This window comes from Vicugna pacos, chromosome 9 (assembly GCF_048564905.1).
Source record: "Vicugna pacos chromosome 9, VicPac4, whole genome shotgun sequence".
NCBI lineage: Eukaryota > Metazoa > Chordata > Mammalia > Artiodactyla > Camelidae > Vicugna > Vicugna pacos.
The window spans coordinates 32,351,669-32,378,318 of record NC_132995.1 but is presented as its reverse complement, the minus strand read 5'-3'; the positions used below and the strand labels follow the sequence as shown (position 1 = coordinate 32,378,318).

The 26,650-nt window shown below is 37.3% G+C and overlaps 1 protein-coding gene across 1 annotated transcript; it reads left to right on the top strand.

The window, feature by feature from the left end:
- BBS2 (Bardet-Biedl syndrome 2) lies at positions 1-26,650 on the top strand. Its single transcript, XM_006214537.3, has 17 exons — positions 1-296; positions 4,622-4,849; positions 8,890-9,015; positions 9,278-9,340; positions 10,122-10,199; positions 13,101-13,205; positions 13,289-13,375; positions 15,872-16,007; positions 16,247-16,386; positions 17,243-17,387; positions 17,475-17,646; positions 18,281-18,410; positions 19,614-19,745; positions 20,243-20,380; positions 21,148-21,260; positions 25,326-25,474; positions 26,171-26,650. The coding sequence occupies exons 1-17, from the start codon at positions 180-182 to the stop codon at positions 26,275-26,277; spliced, it is 2,166 nt and encodes a 721-aa protein (XP_006214599.2). The 5' UTR covers positions 1-179; the 3' UTR covers positions 26,278-26,650.

Genomic DNA, 26,650 nt, shown 5'->3' with positions numbered 1-26,650 from the left:
GCAGAAAGAGCTGGTGGCCTGCGGTCCAGCTCCGTCCCTCTCACTTTCCCGCCCAGGCCTGAGGCGGCCGGAGCCTGTCTGGTCGGGTTTGGTCCCCGCGTCCCTCACCTTGGCGGTGAGGCCGGGTCCGGGGCGCCGGTCTCAGGCCACTAGCCCTTTTCTTCTGAGTCACCGCCATCATGCTGCTGCCTGTGTTCACCCTGAAACTGCGCCACAAAATCAGCCCCCGCATGGTGGCCGTAGGGCGCTACGACGGGACTCACCCGTGCCTGGCGGCCGCTACCCAAGCGGGCAAGGTAACTGCTCCCACCCTCTCCTATCCGCACGGGGCTGGGACCCCAGTAGTCCCCAGGGCCTCCGCGGGCCGCGCCCCTGCAACCCCGCCCTTTATTCTCCAACTCCGCCCCCAGCCAGGGTTGCCCGGCAACCGGTCTGTCGTCTAGTTAGCTCTCCATCCTGTGCAGAAATGATGAATAATAACGGGGAACGACTTTTCTGAGCAGTTAACGTTGTCTCCAGGCACTTAGACTCAGCCAGTGTTGGAGTCTCTGTGCAGATAAAGAGCTTAGGGAAGAGAAATCCCCAGGAGGCAAAGGGCTTGGATAGGGTTAGCAGTAGTGGCAGACCCCAGATTTGAGCCTAGGGCCTCTGCCTGGCTCTCTGGAACTACCTAGTATGTCACACTGTCTCTCAGAGCCAAACAACTTTACGGAAAAAAAAATTACAAAGATCCCTAACTTAAATTACTCAGATTGCACTTATGATCTTTATTCATGTATATTCATCTCTTCCTATAATTTATTCAGTAAGTACCTATTAGGTGCTTACTATGTGCCAGGTGCCGTGCAAGGTGTGGGAGTCACAGAGACGAAAAAGGCATGGTCGTTCAACATTCACCAGACTTACTGAACACCTCCTTTGTGCTAGATCTTGGAAATTCACAGATAAATTTGAGTTCTTACTTTCAGAAAGTTTGTAGTCCAGAAGGACAACAGACAAGGCAGATCAACAAGGCACTGTGTATTGATGGAGACATGCCCAAAATACATGGAGTATAGTGACACCAGGCGTAATAACTTCTAACAGGTGCAAAGCCTTATTACATTAAGTATCTCAGGATCCTTTCTATACTGCCAACGGCAGCAGCATAGCACAGGTTTAGTAGATCCTGGCTCCAGTACCTACTAATTTCATGACCCTGGGCAAGGTACTTAATAACAGTATCTACCACATAGGGTTGTTAAGAGGATTAAATAAGTTACTACACGTCATGTGCTTGGCATCTAGGCAGTGGCTGTTGATTGTTAGCTGTCATTTTCTTTTTATTACTCCCACTTTACTGATTAGAAGTAGCGGTTCAGAGGGGTTCAAAGCAATGTTTGAGGCTGCTCAACTGGAAAGTGTAGAAATGAGATTAGAGTGCATGTTCTGTGACCCAGTGTGGATTTAATAAGCTAACATTTATAGAATGATTTATAGTTTTCAAGACACTTTACCTATGTTGTATGTTTTCTCATATGCTACATTTTCGGATGCATAACAAAAAGTAATGATTCATTTTCATTAAATGGTATATAATAAGAGTAAAGCATTTACAGAGCCTGGTGGATAATAATGTTATTTGTAATACTGTTAGGAGGCACTGACAAATACCAAAAATAAATTCATATTTGTTCTGCTATAGATGCACAGCAGCTAAATAAATAGGCTGAAAAGGTCCCATTGATATTAGCTCAGCCCCTGATTCATTGAGGGCTTGCTGTGTGCTGGGAACTGTTCTTAGCTCTGCAGGTACAAGGGTGAATGTGACAGACAAGTGAGGTTACCTTTGAGAGAGGGAGCCAGACAGTTAATACACACATACACACACACACTCACTCTCTCTCTCTCCATAGGAGAGAAACTGAGTAAGGGGATGGGGCTGATGGGAGATTGCTATTTTAGACAGGGTGATCAGATAGGCCTTTGAGAAGATAACTGTGAATCAGAGGTCTGTAGGAAATGAGGAAACAAGCCCTTCAGACAGGTGGAGTAAGTGTCTTCCAGGCTGAGGCAACAGCAAGTGCAAAGGCCTTAGGGTAGAGGTATGTTTGGTGTGTTCCAGTTCCTGGGAAGGCTGCTGGAATGGAGTGAGGGAAATGGGGAGATAGCTAGTGGCAGGACCATCTAGGGCCATGGTAAAGACCTTGGTTTTAATAAAGTTAGTGATGGAATTTGGTTTATGTTTTAGATAAAGGGTGACTGGCTGGTGTTGGCAACAGAGATGCAGGGAGGTGAGTGTGGCGGCAGGAAGATCAGGCAGAAGTTTCTATGGAAGCCTTTTCATTAGAATGTGACCTAGAATGAGAGGCAGGGACACAATTCTAGGTCTAGGGTTTTGGAGCTAGGGGGGAAAAGGAGAGAGAGAGAGAGAGAGAGAGAGAGAGAGAGAGAGAGAGAGAGAGAGAGAGAGAGAGAGAGAGAGAGAGAGAGAGAGAGAGAGACAGAGAGAGAGAGAGAGAGAGAGAGAGAGAGAGAGAGAGAGAGAGAGAGAGAGTGAGAGAGAGAGAGAGAGAGAGAGAGAGAGAAGGTCCTATGTTCCTTGTAATTGGAATACTTTATGCTCAGAACTTTAAACAAATCTGAAAAATTCTGACCCGATCTTTTATCTTGAGACTTAAAAAAAATTGGTAATATTTTATGAGCCAAATAATATACAAATATATTCTCTTTTAAAAACAATTAAACATTTCAGGTAAGGCTACAGCCCTCCTTGACCATTGGGGCCCGTGTCTCTAGAAACAGGATTTTGTCATTTTCAGTGGGACTCTGTTGTGAATGGAGAGCTGACTTATTGGGATCTGGTTTCTGAACCTGAGCAAGGATAATTTAAAAAGGAGTTTCTTGTAGAATGAACATCAGTGTTTTCCTCTGGATGCATGTTTCTTCTCAGCATGGAGTTGAGGGACTTAGTTGGCTTGATATTGTCAGCAGCACCCCCTCAACTAGAACAAATGTGTGAACTTCAACCAGTCCTTTGGCTGAAGGCACTGGGAGTAATCTGTTGTGTGACTGAGCTTGGCTTTCTCCTTGCCTGTGGGACAGGTGGGTCTCCTGGGCACTGATTTCTGTGTGCAGAGAACAGCAGGAGGGGAACTAGGGGGAAACCAGACTCCTGGGATACTTGTTGCTTTTGGCATCAAACCCTAAACTCTTTCCCTTCCAATAACAATGAATATGAAGTCCATAGGTTATTCCCCCTCCTGTTCTTTCTTAGCATCTCTAATTACTAGAAGACTCTGTAAGAATTCTTTTGTTCAGAGCTATTATAAAAGGAAGTAAGATGTGGCTTGAGTTTAGAATCTAGAGCCAGACACCAGGCTTGTGTCAGCCCTGTTACTTATCAGTGGCGAGACCTTGGGAAGGGCCTTAACCCCTCTGACCTCATCTGTATGTCAGGGCTTGTTGTGAGGACCAAATGCAGTAACGTTTGTAAAAGCATATTATTAAGTATAGATAAAGGAGAACGTGAACACAAAATTCAGCAAATACATACCTTTTATACATGTTTATATATTTTTCTACATATTCTATATTTAACCGATCTTCTGAAATTTATTCTTTGTTGAATAGGCTACCTTGTTTATATAATAATTTAGTATGAATCCTACTTAGATTTATACAAAAGGGTTGAAATGCTTATTTAAAATTAGCAAATTTTAGAATTAGAAGGGACTTAAGGGATCTTTAGTCCAAGTTCCCATCCTTTTTTTTTTTAATTGCCTCCCATGGAGCATTTTTTTTTCAGAAAATGAAAATTTCCCGAATGAAACTTAAATACCATAGATATACTGTATATCTGGCTTTTTTTTTACTGGCCCTTTGGGGCTCCACAAGCCATTCTAATGTCTCAGATCCCCCCCCCCACCTAGTTACCCATCTTGGGAGCAGTATCACCCCTCTTGAGAATGCATGTTCTAGTCCAGACTTCCTTACAGGTGAAGCCCAAGGAAACTGAATGATTTGTGTGGACACTCAAATGATTATATTTATGATTGTTGAAATTGTTAAATTAATCAACCTTGAGCAAATTATTTCTGCCTTACTAGTATAGACTATGAAAGCCTTCAAGAAACTTGATGTGTGTGACTCAGTTTAGGTTTGTGAAACAGATTTACTAACTACCACATTTAAAACTACCAGTTTTAAGGGTTAGGAAGTGAATTTGTTAGACACTTGGATGAAAAATACTAACGGAATTGTTTATTACTCTGTTTTCTCTGATGCTGCTGGTATGTAGCAATTTCATTGTAACTGGTAGCAGCTTCCTATAGGTTGATCAAGAAAAGGCTGGTTTTAAGAGTACTTTAACATCCTGCTAGTGGGTAGTGTATAAGCTGCCCTGATAAGCTACAACTAGATCTTGGCCATTACATTGTTCTTTACAAGGTTAAGAACTACTGGATTTCCACAATTCATAGTGATTGAAAGCTTGCCACGCACAGAACTGTGTATGGGTGTTTCAAGTTTTGTATGTGATTAAAGTGACCTATTTGTTGATAACCTGAGTTTTTAGAAAGATGTATGTTGTTTTTACATTTTTGGTATTTTAAGGGGATATAATTAACTGTTTTTGTTTCAGGTTTTTATTCATAACCCTCATACACGGAGCCAGCATTTTGGTGCATCCAGAGTCTTTCAGAGTCCCCTGGAGTCTGATGTTTCTCTTCTCAACATTAACCAGGCAGTCAGCTGCCTGACTGCAGGAGTATTGAACCCTGAACTTGGCTATGATGCTCTTTTAGTGGGGACGCAGACTAATCTTTTGGCTTACAATGTCTACAATAATTCAGATTTGTTCTACAGAGAGGCAAGTATACCCCTTTATAACCATAAAGCTCTGATTACCTGTTAATGTTCATGATTCTTTTTATACTTGAAAAAGATCAGACATTTATTTTGGTTTATTATGTGACTGTTGTAGTACAGTTAAAAAATACGAAGATTTTGCCATTTGTATCTCCTTCATGTACTTGACATTTATTTGGTCATGGTTGGTAACCACTTGTTAACACTCCAGCTTATCTCTCCTGAGATATATCTGGTACTACCGTCTGTCAAGATTTTCCATTGAGAATTCAGCCAACAGCCAGGAAGCCAGCAAACAGGTCTCTTGGTGGCTTTGCATTGAAGTTTAGTATAGTAGTTTATAGGAGAAGCACTTACTGTAGCCTGCCATCTGCAGGCTGTTGAAATTTTAATATCCAAATAATCCATATTTATTATAGAAGAGATATGGAAGCAAAATAAAAATAACTACCTATAATTTCTTCATTTGGAAATAACACTTAGCTCTTGAACTGATTTATTCAGACTTCTTACTAAGTATTTGTGAGTGGATTTTTTTTCTTACAAAATGGGGTCATACTATGTACATGTAGCTTTTACTTTTTTTCTATGACAATTTTATTGAGATAAAATTCATATGCCATATAATTCACCTATTTAAAGTATACAGTTCAGTTGTTTATAGTTTGTGCAGAGAGTTGACAACCATCATCACAATTTATTTTAGAACATTTTCGTTATCTTGAAAGGACACCCAGTACCCATTGGTAGTCACTCCCATTTTCCCCCAACTTCTCACCCTTAGGCAACCACTAATCTACTTTCTATCTCCATAGATTTGCCTATTCTGGACATTTTACTGCATATATCATACTTCATTCTTTTTATGGCTGAGTAATATTCCACTGTATGTGTAAATAAAATTTTATTTATCCATTCATCAGTTAATAGACACTTGGGTTGCCTCCACTCCCTGGCTATTACATGTGGCCTTTTTATTCAATAATATATACATTGTGAAGTATTTATATCAAAGTTATTATATATCTTTGCTTTATTCTGGTTGTCTCTATAGTATTTCATTGTGTTAACATATCAAAATTTGTTTAACCCATTCCATATTGTTGCATATTTATATTATTTCCATAGTTCCTCTGTTATAATTGATAATTTCATAAGCATATATCTTTGCCAACTTCTCTGACTATTTCCTACGGATAAGTTCTTAGAAATGCAAATTTTTCTTTGGTATTTTTTTTATTAAGGTAAAATGTACATAAAGTGAAATCCACATACCTTAAGTGTGCAATTTGATGAGTTTTGATCCCTGTAATCAACACCCCCTTTAAAAATATAGAACACTTCCATTATTTCAGAAAATATTGTGCCTCGTTCCATCAGTTCCTATTCCCCATAGATAGTCACCATTTTGATTTCTGTCACCTTAAATTAGCTTTCCCTGTTTTTGAACTTCATACAGATGGAATCATATAGCATACAAATGAAATCATACAGAATGTACTCTTTGGTATCTGGCTTCTTTCACTCAGCATGTCTGTGAGAATCATCCATGCTGTTGCTTTTAGCAGTAGTTCTTTTATGTTGCTGAATAGTATTCCACTGTGTGACTATGTCACAATTTGTCTGTTCTTCTGATGATAGACATGTGGGATGGACATTTGGGTTGTTTCCAGGCTTAAGCAATTATGAATAAAATTGCTATAAACATTTTTGTACTAGTCTTTTTGTGGACATGTTTTAGTTTAGGAGTAGTTGTACCCTTTTACATTTCCATCAGCAATGTATGAGAGTTCCATTGCTGCACAGTCTTTGTCAACATTTGGTGTTACCAGTGTTTGTAATCTGAGCCATTTTAGTAGGCGTGAAGTGGTATCTTACTGTGGTCTCATTTTGCATTTTTCTCGTGACCACTGACATAGAACACCTTTTCTTGTGCTTATTTTTTTGTTTGTTTGTCTTATTTTGTGAAGAGTCAAAGTCTTTTACCTATTTTTTTATTGGTAGTTTGGGTGTATTATTGATTTGTAGTTGTTCTTTGGATATACTGGGTATAAGTTCTTTGTCAGATTCACATATAACAAATATTTTATCCCAGTATGTGGCTCATTCCAGTAGGTAGATGTCTTTTGATGAGCAAAAGTTGTCGATTTTGATGAAATCTAGCTGATCAGTTTTTTTCTTTAATGGTTAGTGCTGTTTCTGTCCTAAGAAATCTTTGCCTATTCCAAGGTCACCAAGATACTCTTTCTGTAGTTTTGTACAAGACTGAAATCGAGTTTAGGACTGTATTAGGGTTCTCCAGAGAAACAGAACCAATAGGGTGTGTGTGTGTGTGTGTGTGTGTGTAGAGAGAGAAAGAGAGAAAGAGAGAAAAAAGAGGGATTTATTTTAAAGAATTGGCTCATGCAGTTGTGGAGGCTGGCAAGTCCAAAATTTGCACGGTAAGCCAGCAGGCTGGAGACAGAGGGAAGAGCTGATGTTGAAACTCAAGTCCAAAGGCAGTCTGGTGTCAGAATCCTTCCTTCTTCAGGGGAGGTCAGTCTTTTTTTTCTATTTAGGCTTTCAACTGATTGGCTGAGGCCCACCAACATTATAGAGGGTAACTGATTTAAATGTTAATCTCAGGGAGAGGGTATAGCTTAAGTGGTAGAGTGCATGATTAGCATGCATGAGGTCCTGGCTTCAATCCCCAGCACCTCCTCTAAGAATAAATAAATAAATAAACCTAATTACCTCCCCTCACCAAAAAAAAAAAAAAAAAAAAAAAAAAAAAAAAAAAAAAAAAAAAAAGAAAAGAAAAAGAAAAGAAAGGAAAAAATGTTAATCTCATCTAAAAAATACTTTCACAGAAACAGCTGGAATAATGTTTGACCAATGTTGGGTACCATGGCCTGGCCAAGTTAACACACAAAATTAATGATCACAAGGATTCAGCTTTTCAATTGCTGAGTTAAAAACATTTTTTAAGTGAGATTTTGCGTAGATATTGCTAAATTGCTTTTTAGAAAGATTCCTGTCTTTCCGCCTCCCCCTCAGAATATGAGAGTGCCTGTTTTATCACAGCCTAACCAACAACAAATAGTATTGTCATTTTCCATCTTTGCTAATCTGGAAAGTGAAAAATGACATATTGTAGAATGAACATCTTTCATGTTTGTTGGCTATTTGTATTTCTTCCCTTGTGAATTTCCTGTTTATTTTTGCTTAGGTTGTTTACCCTTTTCTTATTTATTTACTTTATATTAACTGTCTTATTAACAAAAGCTATTAACTCTTTGTCTTATATATTGCAGTTATTTTTCCCAGGTTATTTTTTACCTTTTAACTTGATTGATTGACCATTTAGTAGTTTTGATTTCTTATGAATTCTTTTCTTTCTTTTATAGCCAATCTATTTTTTTTATAGTTTTCATAATTAAAGACTATGTAAGTAAGGACTGTTTTCCCATACAATAAACAATTAGTGTTTCCGAAGATGTCCTTGAATCTTCCAAAAATAAATTAAATTATTACGCTTATGTACTTTACTCAAGTCTAAGACATTTATTAATTCTGGATGGTGGGCCTATAGGTGTTTGTTTTATTGTTTGTAGTTTTTAGTGCTTTACAATTAAAAAGAGCAGTAGTAAGAGAATTGGGTAATAAGTATTAAAATGATTTCCATCTGAAATGGTTAAAATAGATTACAAAAGTTTGGCTGTTTTAAAGGCATAAGTATTGATTCTCTAGGGAATTTGGCCTCTAGAACCTGGTGGTCCAAGAGAGCCTGACATTTTCTAGCAGGCTATCGTAGCAGATTAGTGTGGGAGGCCAAGGGCCCGAGTTTATCCTGGATCTCTGATCATCCTTGCATGACCACATAACAGCCCCAGACACTGTCCTCTGTGGACAGCCCTGGCCTGCCTCTCAGGAGACCATGTGGCTTCTCAGAAGTGATGACAGTGGAATTTGAGTATCCAAATAAAAATAAGGATCTGTGTTAACTCTAGCGTGCCTGCGCATCATTGTGTTTGAGAGTTTATGTCTTTTCTTCCTTCTCAGGTAGCAGATGGGGCCAATGCAATTGTGCTGGGGACATTGGGAGACATTTCCTCTCCTCTTGCAATTATTGGTGGAAATTGTGCTCTGCAGGGCTTTGATCATGAAGGAAATGATCTCTTTTGGACGGTATGAAGAACAAAACATTCTCTTTAGTGCCCTTAAACATTTTTACTTTTACTCTTCTTTAGGTCTTGTTTGTTTGTTTTACTACCGACTCTAATAAATAATAAAAACAAAATAGAACAATACTTCTTATTCATACATTAGAAAAGAATATGAGTAATTTGAATTTTAAATTGGTGGTTTGTATCATTCTCTTTCATGTGGCTCATATGTTTGCATTAAGTGAAAAAAGATGCCATATCAATGATTTTGGTTTTATTTTTAGGTTACTGGAGATAATGTTCATTCCTTGGCCTTATGTGACTTTGATGGTGATGGGAAGAAAGAGGTATGTGGGGGAGGAGAGACTTCTTTTGCTCAGCTCAGTGCATACATTTTCCCATGACAGTGACGTTAGTGTTGAGAGAAGTGTTAGCTTCTTATGGTTGATTTTGGTGCTCTGTTACCTAAATGATGAGCCAACTGGCCTCATTTGTCTTTCTCCTCTCTTTTGAACAATAATTCACTTGTGTCAAGACCATGATGTTTCAAAGACACAGGACAGGGAGAGAGGGCAGAACAGTTGATGGGATTGCAGTCATATTCCCAATCTTATAACTCGATTCTGATGCTTTGAGTACCTAGTTCTCCATTTTGGCCATCTTTTCCAAGAATCTAAAAGTTTTGGAGATTGGCTCTTAGCCTTTTTAAAGCTATTCTATTGGTAACTCTAGAAATTAGCTTCTTGAACAGCTGGTGAAGTACTGTGTTGGGCAGTGACTTACCCTCCACCTGTTCACGGATACTAGGCTCTGGCTTTTGAAACAGGGCTTCTACCTGGAAGCAGACAGACACTGAAGCAGGGAGCATTTCAGGTGCCTGGTGGAAGAACTTGTTCTGGTGGGGGGGTTCAGCCCACATGACAGGGTCTGTAGTAGCAACTTTTTCTTCACTGACCGAATCTTGACATCATTAGAGGGAACCTTTCTGAGCATCACATTACTGGGAAATTGGAACTTTTGGGTGTCTGTAGCAACATACAAAATATCATGCAATTTTTTGTTTTATTTATGGAAATTTTGCTGTGTTCACTTGCTGAAAAAATATGCATGATTTTTTTTTCCTTTCAGCTTCTTGTTGGATCTGAGGATTTTGATATCCGAGTTTTTAAAGAAGATGAGATTGTGGCAGAAATGACAGAAACAGAGGTAACAAGTGCCACCTCAGAATTATGATAACCTTGGGCAAGACAGATCAGCACAGTCAGATATAACTTCACAGAGAGCATGGGCATCTTCTCACAACCAGACGGTTTTAGGGTAAAAAGTGTGAAGATTAAACAGAGCTGCACATTACAGAGAAAGAAGCATTTAAATATCCTTTATCAAGATATATTTTGAAAAGACTGATTAAATAGAGAAAAGTTATATTGAACACATAAAGGTATATCTCTTTTAATGAGCCAATACATATTAATAATACTAATGACAACCATTTATTATGCACCTGATATACGCCAGGCACTGTTCTAAGTGCTTTACACGAACTTCCTCACTTAATCCTACAACAGCCCTATTAGGAAGGTATTATTAATTCTCATTTTACAGATGAGGGAACATGTTAAACTTCTTTGTTACATTACTTTCACAAGGTCATGGCTATTAAGTGGCATGGTCTAGATTTGAACCCTTGTGCCTTGTCCTCCACCTCTCCATCATGTGTATTAAATGGGATTGCATATTGAATGAAGGGCATAAATGAGATTTTTATACTTATCCTCTTTCAAATTAAGTACTTCTGAGGCATATTTCTGTAGGTAAACTTAAAAATTAGATGTTGGAGAACTTGACTAGTTTCTTTGTGATTAGAATTACTCATGTAATTGAACCTGAGATGTTTCTTAAAGAGTTAATTTTTTTAAAGCAGTGTCTAAAGTTTGCTCTTATCCTTTGTAGTTTTGGTATTCTTAGGCTATTTATATGCTGCTGGTCTTCCAGGATTGGGCAAGATAGAAACAGAGAAAAGAATTGGGATATTCTGAATTAAGGAGGGAGAAGAGGATAAAGGAGCAATGGCTTGTGAACATTGTCAGTGGGTAGAAAAAAAACCAACAGAAGGAAGTCTTAGAGATCAAAATGGTGGAATTGTGCAAAATTTAATCAGGTGATATTTGGAAGTCTGCGTTAGAAAAGCTTGAGGGCACTGGCCTCAGTACTGACCTTGGCCACTTGTCCTTGCTTCTCGCCACTTACCAAAGCTGTCTGGGAAAGGCAGGCATCTGTTCCCCTAACTACAGAAGGAAGACCAAAAGCAAAGTATGCATATTGGAACATGAAGCGTTATCAATGATTTTAACTAGTTTACCTGTATTATAGATTTTTACTTTTTATATGTTCATAGTTACTATTGTAATTGTAAGCCGATAGTTGTGGATAGAGGAAATTGAAGGGGAGAAATGAGTGCCCAAAGCAGCAATCTGAAGCTGTGTGTCTGTACAGAGGATTCTGTTTGTGTGTGTGTTTAACGTGTGCTCTTCTGGAGAGAAGATCCTTAGCTATCATTAGCTTCTTAAAGGGGGTTGCCATCATGCTGTTACCCATCCCTACAAAAAAAAGCAGCTTGAGCACTGGCCTGCAAGTGCTGTGTCCTGCACTACCATCTCCCTTTCATTCAGATATGTAGCAAATCTTTTTCCATTTGGTGGGAATCTTTGAGGTTTTGCTGGCTTTCTGTTTATTGTCAGTACTAGATGTGAGGGAAATACATTCTTTGAAACACCTTTTTCCTAATTCTACAAAAGGACAAGAGAATATGAAATAGAGCAAGAGGTTTGAGATGCCTGTTGATCCTCTAGTCCACAAAAGAAGAAAGTAGTGAACTAATGAAGGACTAAGGAACCTAGGGAATCTGGGGCTAAATTTGTGAAACTGTGGACTTTATAACGTTGTTCATTTCAGGGCTGTTTTCCTGTCCTCTGGGTTTGATTTTGCTCCTAGTTCAAATGCCTTTTTGCACATCAGCAAAATTATAATAAATTTGGCAGTCAAATAGTACTGCCAAAAGAATGTCTTGAGCTAAATAATTCTGGAGTCCTACACAGCACTTTGTATTCAGAGTTAAGTGAAGTGGGTGGTTTTATAGAAAAGCTGTGGGTGTAGAGGAAATTACATAACTATTCTCTGCTTTACACAGTTTATTTCCTAAATATCTCTTATATTAATGTCAGAGTTAGAAAGTGGATCTGCAGGATCATAGATATCATTAAGCTTTAGTTTTAACTTTGAAGGATAATTTCATTCAGTATCTAAAATTTTATCCTTTTAAGTATGTTAAATCCTCAAATATTTCTGTAAATATTTTGGTATAATATATGCATTCTGTATATTGTTAGATACATACACAAATCCATGTGCTGGGTTTTCACTTTTCAAAGGATTATATTTTCTTCTAAAAATGTCTTTCATCTCTAGCAAACAATAAATCATGTCATAGGAAAGTATACACTTAAAGGATGTTTAATTGTGGGTTTTAACTGTATTCAATACATTGTAATAGTCTATAATGAAAAAGAATATGATAAGGAATATATCTATGTATAACTGAATCAATATGCTGTATGCAAGAAATTAACATAACATTGTAATTCAACTATACTTAAATAAAAAAAGTCTTTAAAATTTAGACTGTAGGAAAAAAACTTAGGCTGTAGGATATTGTAAGTAAGGAAACTAGAATAATCATTAAAGCATTTTGAGTTATTGTGTGTTATGTCTGTTGTATGTATTCCAGATCTTGTATACTAAGCTTATTCCTCAATTCCTCAATTTTATTATTAAAAAAATACTTTTTTTGACACTTGCTACAAATGCTTGATCTAAAACAGTAAGCTTTGTGAGTTTATTTAGTTCTGATTATCCAACTCTGAAATAGATGACACAGATCAAAGAGAAGAGGAATATATTCCCCACTAATGGATTGGAAGTGCATTTAAATCTAATTTTAACCCACTTATAATAGCAAGGCATGCAATTTTATAAAGCCACACTTTGCATTAAATTGAGCCTTAGTGAAAAGATGTTGGTTGTATCTTTATTATTATTTTTTTGCAGATAATAACCTCTCTTTGCCCCATGTATGGCAGTCGGTTTGGTTATGCCCTTTCCAATGGCACAGTTGGAGTTTATGACAAAACAGCCCGATACTGGAGAATTAAGGTTAGTATGATCCAGCCTCTGATATTCAGGGATTTTATACTTACTGAGAGATTTGTATACTAATTATTGAAATTCCTTTTCAGTCCAAAAATCATGCCATGAGCATTCATGCTTTTGACCTTAATTCTGATGGAGTGTGTGAACTGATAACTGGTTGGTCCAATGGGAAGGTAAGTTTAAATAGTAGAGTTCAAGTATAATTCAGAGTAATAATTGTCTAAGATATATTGGCTGTATGACTCAGAACAGTAATGTGAGAATATAAACTTGAGTTCCTTGGCTGTGCTTTCAAATTTAACTTCTTAATCTTTCCACATTTTTTCTTCCTGCTCTAATTATCAACACTGCAGAGTGAATGGGTATCCTTTTGGTCTTATAAGCCCTATATGGGGGAAAGTCTCCAGGAAAGCTCTAAATCTTTTCTTTGAAGGAATGAGAATCAGTTTAATCAGGTTGATCTAGGCATAGGCAAGTTAAAAAAAGAATTTTTAATAAGCTAATAATGAGCTGTTTCTATAGTTCTTTTCTAATAAATCTTCAAGTCTGACTAAAAGCTTAGAATTAATGGGAAGAATCATGTTACATTGTTTTCCCAGCTATAACTTCAAAATAGAATTTTTTGCTTCTTTTTTAACTTCAAATAAGAATTTTCTACCGTCTTTTGGCAAGTCAGGATTGTCTTGTTAGGACTGTCTATGTAGCTGCGAGGTCTCCATGGATACCATTTGCCCCAGCTCTTTTTTCTGTCAGTTTCCATTGCCTAAAGGAGATCAGCTAATTCCATCTTTTCTTCTTTGGTTTTTCTTTACTTTTGGCCAGTGCAATGTAGCCTTCCTTTGCTCTTGTGTGAAGAGTAGATTCTAAAAAACTGTTAGGTTGGTTCTTGCTTCTCCATTTGGTTTTGTCTTTGGTATGGGTATTGACAATTACAAAGATAGATTATGTAGTTGCTTATTAAGAAACTTGAAAATCCATAAAATGGACTCTATTCTGGGGGAATATCAATTATTATGATTGGTCCAAGAATTAGAAACTACCTGACTTGAGAAATTATCAGAAGTCACCTTCAGATCTGACTCTGGACCTAAATTTTTTATAGTTAAATGCTTTCAAAATTTTAAAGAAATCTCTATTATATAATCTGTTTGAGAGCATAAAAAAGATAAGTAAACTACATGGTTCATTACATAAGTAGAAAAACTGATATCTGCACTAAACCAGAATAGCATTAAGGAAAAATATACAGATCCAGCAGGTGAATGTAGGTGCAAAATTACTAAATTAAATGCAATTTAATTGTCAACTATTCAGTTTTAACTAGCCAATTAATTTTGTCTTTAGTATGTCATTTGTTGAGTTGGAGGGTCATCTCTTCCAAAGCAAAACCTTCATGTTGGATAAAGCAAAAAAGTAGAATATACAAAGGAATATAAATTTGTAGCCCTGTTTCTTAGTTAGCAAATGAACCCTCTTCTTTGCTAAATATTGTGGAAATGCAGTGCCAAAGGCCATTAAGTAGCTAGAAAGAAGCAAGTTCAGTTCAGTCTGAGTTAGAGGGTTCTGTTAAAATGCTAAGAGCTTTGGTTAATACAGTACATTCATTACTTCACAGGCTTTAGCATCCATAATTTTCAGGCTTACATGATGTTGTTATTAAGAGCATGGTATTCTCCAGACAAGGGGTGGGAGCTAGTAGTAGACTATGACCTAAATTGATGTATTTGTTTCATTGCAAAGTTTGGCTCAGAAAAATATTTATGGAAAGACAGAAACAGTGAGTGGCACCAGTCACTGAGATGCTTGCTCTGTCAGATTTTCTGCAGCTAGCTGCTTTTGATGATGCATGTGTTCTTGCTTAGAACAAAGTCATCATTTTAAGTGGTTATTCTCGTGGTTTTGAGATGCATTTGTTTCTGATGGGTTGGTTATTAACTTGCCTCTCGTGGGAAGAGGAGACTCAGGATAGGAGGACTAAGGTATCTCAGTAAATTATGTGGAAGAGGGACTCTTAAAAGGGGCTATTATAGAAGGTTATATGGAGAAAGATTGGGCTAGCTTGGCATTTTTCAAACTTTAGACATAACTATACTTTATACATTCACATCTAATGAAGATAAAATCTTTATACAGAGTTAACATGTCTTCTATACCTCTCTGTGCCAGGCCTTGTTTTAAGTGCCTTACATGTATTAAATCCTTCAGGCCTCGTTACAACCCTGAGGTGTCGATTCAGTTATCTTCCTCGTGTTCTTATTATTGATCTCCAGATGGGAGACCAAGCACAGAATGGTTGAGAGACTTGCCCAAGATCCCACAGATAGTAAGTGGCAGAGCTGGAATCCGAACCCGGGCAGTTTGGACTTCTGCACTATGCTTTGTATTCTAAGTGTACTGCCTCTCAGCCAACCCCCTTCTCCAGATGAAATACTATGTGAAGGCCAATATGTGAAACAGCTTTTGTTTAAAAAGAAAAAGAAGGGATAGCTGACTGAGGTCCCTTGTGGTCCCCTTGGCCTTAATGGTTATAGGTGCCTTCTGAGAAGCCACAGGGCTCCAAGGAGTACTCTTGAGAACTTGTAGACTAAAGCTGATTTCATTTTAAAATTTTGTGTGTTTTTTTTTAAATGTAGCATAAGCTATTTTTCAAGTTCTTGTTTTATTTTTAGGTCGATGCTCGAAGTGACCGAACTGGAGAGGTTATCTTTAAAGACAACTTTTCCTCTGCCGTTGCTGGTGTGGTGGAGGGAGATTACCGGATGGATGGCCACGTACAGTTAATCTGCTGCTCAGTGGATGGGGAAAGTAAATTGAGATCCTTCAAGTAAATCCTTGAAAAGTCAGATTTTCAATTTGATTGGGTCAGAATACCAGAAAACTCCACTGTAAAGTATTTGTGTTGATAGCCTTTCATCCTAATAAATTCTCCTAAGTAGGGGAAACGAGAACTTAGGTTTTAAGAACAGGTGATTGATGACTGAAAAGTAGACCTGGCTGTACTTGGGATATTCCTCAGTCTGGTGAGTGTTTTTTCCTCCTGTCAGTCCGGGGCTACCTGCCAGGCACAGCCGAGATGAGAGGGAACTTCATGGACACCAGCGTAGAACAGGACCTGGTCCGAGAGCTGAGTCAGAAAAAACAGAATCTGTTACTGGAACTTCGTAACTATGAGGAAAATGTCAAGGTAAGTCCTTACGTGCAAGGCAGATGAGAGTCTAAAAAGTGGAGAATGGCCAGGAGGACTGGCAGTTTGAAAGAAGGAGAGTTTCAGTGTCTGCCATGGCGTGGGCTCCCCAGCCCACTGGTGGAGGCACGGATTGCTTGGCCTCTGCCAGTGTCCACATTAAGAAGGCATGTATCCTTTAACCTAGAAATTCCACTGCCTGGCAGTTAAACTCTGGAAATGTTCTCATGAACATTCAAAGACATTTACCACACCACTATTTTAGCAGGGAAAAGTCGGAAGCAACTTAAATTCTCATCAGTGGTAGGAAATGTGTGCTGGGAATATTAAGCAGCTTAGAAGAATGAACTATATATATGTGGATTGATATGGAAGGGTAAGGTATTGCTGAGTGAAGGAAATATGAATAGAGTATCTTTTATCTATTTCAGCAACAAATAACATACAAATTGGCAACTACAGAAACTCTGTGTGTGTGTGTTTGTGTGTTTGTGTGTGTATATGTACATGTACATACCAAACTGGCTGGTGGATGAGCTGGGGAGTAGGATTTTAATTTGTCCTGTCATGCATAACTGAGTTGGAATGTGATGTGCTAAGTGAATTTCTGTATTTAAAAAAATACAAAAAAATGTAAAAGGCATGCTAGGGTACAGTGGACCCTAACCACAGAAAGGGATGAGGGTATTTTCCTTTGGGACATGGCCTGGTAGAGCAAGAGCACTACTGAGGTGAGTCCTCTGAAGTCTAAAGAATCAGATTAATAACATGATGGAGAATCTGTCTTCTGAAGCTGAAATTGACATTAGTTTGCTGTTCTGGTGACCAAGTTGGAAGTGCGTGGGGTGTTTCGCAGGCTGAACTGAGCAGTCCAGTGAACGAGGTGGATGGGCATCGGGGGATCATCCCAGCCAACACCAAGCTCCACACTGCCCTCTCCGTCAATCTGGGGAGTGAGGTGCAGGCTGCCCATGCAGAGTTGGGCATTTCCACTTCTAATGGTGAGTTGTTACTTACAGCTGGCATTTACTGGCACCTGTGCTGTCTTGGAGTGGTTCTTGGAGTGCTGCCTTCTCTCTTCCCTGCAGACACCATCATCCGAGCAGTCTTGATTTTTGCGGAGGGAATTTTTCTAGGTGAAAGCCACGTGGTGCATCCCAGCATTCACAACCTTTCCAGCTCCATCCGCATCCCGATTACACCTCCCAAGGATGTCCCTGTGGATCTGCACTTGAAAACCTTCGTGGGATACAGAAGCAGGTGACTCTTTGCAAGTCACAGTTCATTTCCATATCTCACCTAGAGGAGAGCAAAATGTATAGACTTCCCATTATGCCTTGGATTCTCTGGGGCCAGATAAGCCATTTAATGATTTTTTCACACCCTGGCAAGGTTTCCCATGATCTCTTATTTTTCTAATTTGAAATCTTTCAAAAAAATAAATGAAGAGGATAAAGTTTAAGATGGTTATTTTCTGGTTTTAGTCAGATGATCTCATTTTCACAGAAGTTCCAAAAATACCTTTAATTGATGATTTAGTTTTGGCCTCTAAGACTATAAGGGTCAGGTTGTACCTTTACAATAGAGTTATATATAACCTCAGCTAGTGAAGAAAACCATGAGATTCATGGAAGACAGAAGCCTTTTCACATTCCTTTTAGAGTGTTTTAAACCCTTGGTGCATGCATGTATATATGCAGACTCTTATTATCTCTAAATTCCAAACTGCTTTACTATGGGACTTTAACCCCCAAGGTTTTGGGGAAGGGATTTCTTCAGTAAAACCCTAAATGTCAGCTTAATGACCTTGTAGTGACTTTATTTTCTGGGCCTTGCACTTTGAAGTAACAGTCTACACAGGCAATTCTCTTGTGTTCACATTGGTTGGCCGTAGCACCCAGTTTCATGTATTTGAGTTGACGAGACAGCTCCCCCGATTCTCCATGTATGCGCTGACCAACCCAGACCCTGCCAGGGAGCCACTCAGTTACGTCAACTTCATCATCGCAGAACGGGCACAGAGGGTAAGTATCTGGTTTTTTTCTTTCAACACTTTTGCACTTTAGAATCCTTTGGATATTATTTCATAGAAGGGGGAAGTTACGTGAATGTGTTATTTGGTAGCAGTAAATATGACATGAATTATGTAGCTTGGAGTTGGTGTATAACCTGTAACACAAATATTGCTAAAATATCTTCCATTTTGGAAAATTATTCAAAATACTTATTTTAGATAATCAATTCAAAGATATTTATTTTGGATAATCAATTCAAAGATTTTTTTTGAATAATTCACAATTGTTTACCTAAGCAGTCCTTAGTTATAGGTGAATTCTTAGCCGTTTTTAATTCCTGTCTTTCTTTTGTTGTGGTCTTAATGTGGTTGTCCTGATCTAGTGTTTCAAGAGGAGCCTGCATCAAAATGGAAATGGGAACATTTTTGGGTTCAAGTACTCCCTTAACTAATTAAATTCTTGGTGGTCTTAGGGAATTCCCCTTACCAGTCAGAACCCCAGTTTTCTTACCTGTGAGGATAGTCTTACCTCTCAGGAGGCTCCTGAAGATTACATAATTGGTACAACAGCACTTCGTTTAGTTTAAAGGACTAATATCTGTGGATTTTAAGCTTGGCTGGGCTTCAGAAAGCCTCTCAGTGAGGCTTTGTAATCATATAGATTTGCAGGCCCTGGTTGGCCTGTGAAACGTGAAATTCTATAGGCAGCCCCCTTCAAAAGGCCTCACAGGTGGATGGATCTTATGTGGAACCTTTATTGCAAACCACTGTAAAGTATTATAATTTATATTACAAGTTATTCTTAACTGTAGTGTGGATGTATCTCTGTGTGCTGTGTGTGCATGCATACTTCATTTAATTTTTTTTAAAGGATGGGATGGAATGATTTTAAACAGGGTGTAGCCACAGAAGAGCTGTTGTGTAAACAGAATTAGCATCATACCCGAATAGTTTCTACATTTTATATAAGATTATGTCTAACTAGAAAATGATGCAAAATCATGCATGCTGTGGGACCAGGCATAATTATGACTGTTACTTAAGAACATGTATGAGATAGGAAAAAGGAGTGTGAATAGTGTTTTCTTGGTAGGAGGTGAAGTATAATTCTTTTTTTTTTTTAAACCAAGCGGTAAAACTAGAAAGAAGGATAACTCTTAATAATGACTGTACTTTAAAAATGGGAGTTCACTTCATCCTCTTCATCTTTAAGGTTGTTATATGGCTCAACCAGAACTTCCTGTTACCAGAGGACACTAACATTCAGAATGCTCCGTTTCAAGTGTGTTTCACATCCTTACGGAATGGTGGCCAGCTGTATATAAAAATAAAACTTAGTGGAGAGGTAATTTTTACTGTCATGGACATAGATTTATTATGAAATGTTTACCATTCGGTGTAAAGTGAGATGGGTGACACCAATCCCAAGGTCATAAAACCACATGTTTCAACCTAGTCTGTTAGTGTTATCATCTCTTTCACGGGGATATAACCTAGAACAGTGGTTTTCTGCCTCTCTCCCTCCTACCCTTCACCCATTCCTTGGCTAATTTGGGACAGGTTAGGAATACAGACGAGAACAAAACATTTTCACTGTGTCAGTGACTTTGTTTTTCAGTTTATAAGGCAAGAGGATTGATTTTTTTTCTTTTTTTGCCTGCTGCTGGAAGTAATGAATGTGATTTGTAATTTCCTTGAGGGTTAGACCTTATCTTTATTTATCACCACATATAAGTTTATGTTTAATAAATGTGTTTAACATGGGGACATTCAGGTACTATTTCAACTAAGTTTGTCTTTAATATCCAAGGATGCTAAACTTATCTTTTTCCCTCTGGATAGATCACTGTAAATACTGATGACATTGATTTGGCTGGTGATATCATCCAGTCGATGGCAGCATTTTTTGCCATTGAAGACCTTCAGGTAGAAGCAGATTTCCCTGTCTACTTTGAGGAATTACGGAAAGTGCTGGTTAAGGTGAGGGCACCTCGTGAATGCATTTCTGACACTATGGTGGTCTAATGACATTTGAAATATTTCTCTTAATGATACTACAGATGAACATGTTACATGATAGTCATATTTTAAAGAGTTTTTGCAAATTCTTTTTTTTTTTAAACACAAGTATTGGGGATTGAACTCAGGACCTCATGCATGCTAAGCATGTGCTCTGCCACTGAGCTGTACCTTCCCTCAACTTGCAAATTCTTAAAATCCAAATTGAACTAACATTAGTTAAAGGGTTTCTTTTATAAAAGTGAGTGGTTAGCTTGTGACCACCCTGCTTTCTTTGTTTGGTTTAGGGGGATACTTTTAAAAACCTGTATTAACATTTTCCTTTGCTAGCTCTTCATCTTATCTGTTGTATCTACTTTGCTCTTTGATTTAGTGTTTTCCAACAACCCAAAATCGAAAGAAAAGAGAAAAACAAAGATTGTTATTGGCTCACACTTAATAACAACATTCCCATCCCTGATCTCTAAAATGTTACTATGTATGTTGCTTTAGCTCATGATGCTAACAGGTGGAAAGGATTCACATGAATGTCATCTCGAGTGTTGGAGGCAGCATAGACTAATTATTTCATTGACGGGGAGGTGAAACAATGGGAGATAGTTAAGATGGGACAAGTGAACGGTGAAAAGAAAAGGGCCTTGGTATATAGTCAGGCGTGTCTTCTCAATTTGTCCAGTTTTCAATAAGTTTCTGAGGCTTTTTAAGTCCTGGGTGTTCACGGTCTCCAGGTGGATGAATATCACTCAGTGCATCAGAAGCTCAGCGCTGACATGGCTGATAATTCTAATGTGATCCGAAGTTTGCTGGTCCGAGCAGAGGATGCTCGTCTGATGAGGGACATGTGAGTATTTACCATGGCTAGGACAGGTGCATGGTTTAAAATGTCAGCAATATGGAGAAACACATGTCAGATGCTACTAGTGGGAGTGTAAATTGGTGCAGAAACTTTGGAAAATAACATGGCATTATCAGTAAAGTTGAAAATGTGCATAACCTATCACCCAACAATTTTTCCGGTTTATAACCTCAAGAAACATGTACATATAAACCAGGATATTAGTACAAGAATGTTCATAAATGCATTGTTCATAAGAATCCCACATGGAAGCAATCCAAACTAACATCAACAGTATAATTGATAAACTGTGATATATTCTGTATAATGAATACTACATGCGATGAGAATGCATGTGTCTGAATGACATACAACAACATGGACAAACCTTATAAACATTAATGGAGATTGAAACAAGTAAGACTCAAAAGAACATGTACAAAATTTTTCCATTTATAGTTTGGAAACAGACAAAAACTAAACTATATCATTTGGGAAGCATAAATAGATGATAAAAATATAAAGAAATGCAGGGACAAGATTATTATATAAGATAGTATTTTCTCCTAGGGGAGGAGGGAAGCTGTTCAGAAAGAACACTTTGGGAAGCTTCTGGGATGCTGGCAATGTCCTGTTTCTTGACCTGGTTAACAAGCATTTGTGTTCTATGAGTTTTTCTGAGTATGTATTATATTTTATAATAAAAAAAAGTTAAAAAATTTGTGCAGGTCTATCTTCTTGCTAAGATGCAAAATTTAGCTTGGCAATAAAATGTACGGAGATGGATTCAGTAAAATAGTTAACCAATGTCAGATAAATTTATATGTGTATTTTAGAGGTTAGAGCCTAAGGTGCTGCTTGTTTTTTCCTGAAAGGCCTGAATCATTCGCAGATTGTTAAATTAGTCTTGTGCAGGAGTAAGTGATTTTTAAAATAATTATACTGTTGAAAATTTAAAACACATACAGAAGTAGATTGAATTATGTAATGATTTCCGGTATACCAGCCATTTAGCTTCAATAGTTGTCAGTAGTCATCAACTAAGGGCTCATCTTGTTTCGTCTCCACATTCACCTTCTTTCTCTTCCAGGCACTGTATGATTTTGAAGCAAATTCCAGACATCATATAATTTTAGCCACAAAGACTTCAGAAATGAGTCTTGAAAAAACAATAACCACAATACCACTATCGCACTTAGAAAAGTGTAAAATAATTTCTTAATATCACAAAATATCTAGTCAGTGTTAATATTTCCCCAACTGTCTCATAAATGTGTGTGTTTTAAGTTGTTTTGTTCAAATCAAGATCCAACCAAAGACCAAAGATGATGCATTGAGTTTGGTTGATAAATCTTTTAGTCTATGTGTTTGCTTGCTCACTTTTTCTTCCAGGTCTCTCCTGTAGTTTCCCGTTTTGGATTTTGCTAATTGTATCCTTGTTGTAATGTTTAGTATTACTCTTCTGTCTTCTGTATTTCTGTTAGAATGGTAGTTAGATCTAGAGGATTGATCAGATTCATATTCAGATTCAGTTTTTCGGCAAAAATACCTAATAACTGGTGCTATGTACTTTCATGAGGATGCATGTAATATCTCGTTGTCTCTTTTTATTATGTTATCAGCTGTTGATCTTTGCTGAGATCAATTACTTCTTTTGGTACTTGCAAAATAGATATTTTAATTGTTATTTTTTCATATATTAGCTAAAATACTTCTATAAATAATAATATTCTCTCATACACTATATATAAAATAGATAAACAACAAAGACTTACTGTGTAGTACAGGGAATGATATTCAATATCTTATAATAACCTATAATGGGAAAAATATGAAAAAGAATAGATATATATCTATATATGTATAACTGAATCACTCTGCTGTATCCCTGAAACATTGTAAATCAACTATACTTCAATTAAAAAAAAATTACATTCCCTCATTAATTAATAAATTATTTGTTTTCCTGAGGTACAGTTTGTACTGGAAAAGCAGGCTATTTATTTATCAGCTTTAAAATAATGGGTTGGTTCCCTAGCATCTCCAAATTGACCAATGAGATTCTAAAGTCCTTATTAACATATTTAAATCTGCTTCAGTCCATTTCAGTTATTCTTTATGATGGCTCAGTTGTGCTGTCTTTGGCCAGTGGAAGCCTTTTCCGGTTGGCTAGTTACCTGTGGACGGGACCCATCAGTTCCATTAGTTTGTTTTCTTGTATAAGATGTTTTAGGCTTATCTGATACATATTCTGTTCTGAATCTGGAATCAGCCATTTCTTCAATGCTCGTTCTTTTTAGTGGGAAATGGTACGTAGAGATCATAGTCTGAGCGTTAGAGATACTCATTGCTACTGTGACGGTTATTGATTCTAGCCCTTTTCAATGGATAAAGCTAGGAAATGTATTCATACTATTTCCACTTCAAATTTAAGAGTACAAGCTCTTATTTAACTTTGATATTAAAGCTATATCTCTTCTCTCTCACATCGAAAATCATGGCTCTAATCACTATCAACATAACTATTGGCTTTATCTTATAGTACACACAGAACATTTAAGGATGAAACCAATATAACTATCAACAATATGATTGCCAAAAATGGTGTAAGATTTTTTTTTCTAGTTCTTTGTGTCTTTAGAGTCTTTATGTTTGTTCAAGGCATGTTTTTTGTCTTTGAGGAGTGTTTTATGGTTTTCTTCATGTAGATGTCAGACATTGCTGGTCAAGCTTGAGCCTAGGTGTTTTCTTTCTGCAGTTGTAAATAGGATCTTCCACATTGTATCTTTCAACTGGTTTTTTGTTTGTATATATGAACACTGTTGATTTCTGTATGTTGATTTTATAGTCTACTACTTTACTCAGTTATCTTATAGTTTAGTTTTTCCAGATATATACTTGTATTATTTGTAAATTAAAATAGTTTTACCTTTTACTTTCCAATTCATTTTCTTCCAGTTGTTTTCTCTGAGGTATATAAGATTTTCACTTGTTTCTTGCCAAATCGCTAGGGCTCCCCCTTTTTCTCTCTCTCTGGCTTTTTTTTTAAGTCAAAGAGATGTTGCTGGCTTTAGGTATTCGACTGTGCTAAACTTGAGAAGTGACCAGCAACTTCTAAATTCCCCCTTTCCTGGTTTATTTATACTTCCTTTAGAAACTATCGGATGTACATTGTATTTATTTTTTAAAATCAAGTTAGTTGATATATAATTTACAATATATGTGCATAAAATTCACCCATTTTAGGTTTACAGTTAATAAATTTTGGGAAATTTATACACTTGTGTTGCTACTACCACAGTCAAGTACCTTTCCTAACCTCCAGTCCCTGGCAACCACGAATCTAATTTCTTTTCCTATAGTTTTATTTTTTCCAAAATGTCACAGAAATGGAATCATACAATATGTAGCCTTTTGAATCTGGCTTCTTTCACTTACATAATGCCTTTGAGATTCACCCATATTGTTGCAAGTTATCAACAATAGTTCATTCTTTTTTATGGTTGTTTAATACTGTTCTGTTGCATGGCTATCCACACTTTGGGCATCCATTCTGAAATTAATTGACATTTGGGTTGTTTCCAGACTTTGGTGATTGAGAATAAAGCTGCTATAAATATTTACATACAGGTTTTTTGCAGACATGTTTTCATTTCTTTTGAATGAATACCTCATAGTAGGATTGCTGGGTTGCATAGTAAGTGTATATTTAACTTTATAAGAAACTGCCAGTATTATTCTGAAACTTGGAAGATAGCCTATTGCCTTGCTCAGTTTTCCCCACCCTCATATTGTGGGCACGGTAATTCTTGGTTCCTAAATTCAAACAAACCATGGATAAATAACTAAGGAAGGCCACTTATCTTCCATGTATTTGGAAGAAATAAGACTATTTGGTAGAAAATTCTCAATGTTTTAAAAGCAAACTTTAGTATTACCCTGTCTTAATGACAATACAGCTAAAAATCTGGTGTGTGTTCCTTTTTTTGTATCTAAGAAGTTTGCATATCTTTTCATTTAAGCCTGCCATATTGAGGTACAGTGGTGTTAAATTTCTACTTATGTACACAGGAAAACAATGAAGAATCGCTATATGGAACTCTATGACCTTAATAAAGACTTGCTAAATGGATATAAAATTCGCTGTAACAATCACACAGAGCTACTGGGAAGCCTCAAAGCAGTAAATCAAGCGATTCAAAGAGCAGGTCGTCTGCGTGGTAAGTCACTTTGTAGCACTGTATTTTGCCTGTAATTTGGGGTGAGAACCATTGAAGATGGTGGTAGTTTCAAGAATTCATATCAGGGCTTGTATCTATAAAGATACCTTTCACACTCAGGCTGGTGCCGCTCACTTGAGGTGTAGTCAGCCTATTTTTTGGCTTTAGTCTGTCTCCAGACTTCAGAAGGAAAGAACACTTTCAGCTTCTTCCCTTAGATCTTGCTACATCCTCTAAAGAAAAACCTAGTGACATATGACCAAGAGGAAAGCCTTAAATACTCCTGTCAGAAAAAAAGGGAGACGGAAATTTAATGAGTTAAACGTCCAACTTAAAGTTTAGATAAAGAACAATAGAATAAACCCAAAAAAGTAGAAATATAGCCAGAGATTTATACTTGGAATCTGCTGTTTTGGGTCAGTGCTTTGACCTCCTTTTAGAAATAATCTTTGCTAGGTGGATATGAGCTTTGATCCTTTTCTGTGAAACTGGCTCTTGGTTTCTAGTTGTGAGATGGTCTCTCAGCTTGATTTGTGATAAATTCCCTCACAAAGGTATCTTTTTTAGGGAATGGAAAGATAAATTAGTTAAATTTGCACTACCTACTTTTATGTTGTTTAAAGATGGCCTCTGATTTATAATTTCATTTTTAATAATCTCTTGGCTCATATGGATTTGGTGCTTCTTCTCACACAGTTGGAAAACCAAAGAACCAGGTGATCACTGCTTGTCGGGATGCAATTCGAAGCAACAACATCAACACCCTGTTCCGAATCATGCGGGTGGGGACAGCGTCTTCATAGGAGAGGAAAGAATGGGTAACGAAGTTTGTAGAAAGTGTTTTTCTGTAAAAATCTAGGCTGGTTTGCTTTGAATCACATCCTGTGAACCCTCGGTGCTGAGAATGAAAACAACCTTGGTGAATTGTACAAATGAAAGACGAAGCATTGCATTTGAAAAGTGTATTCTTTCTATTTTTAAATCAGTAGTACTGTTGTCAATACTAGGTTTGTACAGAGGAAAAGGAATACTTTTGAAACATTAGGGCTTCAAAGTCCTGTTTTTCTGTACATATGTAAAATCAGTTATAGAAACATCTTTTTCCTTGAAATTGTAATTGAATTTGTAATTAAAAATAGATTGTCTACTTTTTCATTAAAATTTAAAGGTGTTGCA

What these genes read in the sequence shown, in the direction of transcription:
- BBS2 (XM_006214537.3), top strand. Translation starts at nt 180, where the DNA reads ATGCTGCTGCCTGTGTTCACCCTGAAACTGCGCCACAAAATCAGCCCC. An exon ending in CAGATTTGTTCTACAGAGAG is followed by an intron (nt 4,850 to 8,889) that starts GCAAGTATACCC and finishes CTTCCTTCTCAG; the next exon opens with GTAGCAGATGGGGCCAATGC. An exon ending in TCGCAGAACGGGCACAGAGG is followed by an intron (nt 18,411 to 19,613) that starts GTAAGTATCTGG and finishes TTCATCTTTAAG; the next exon opens with GTTGTTATATGGCTCAACCA.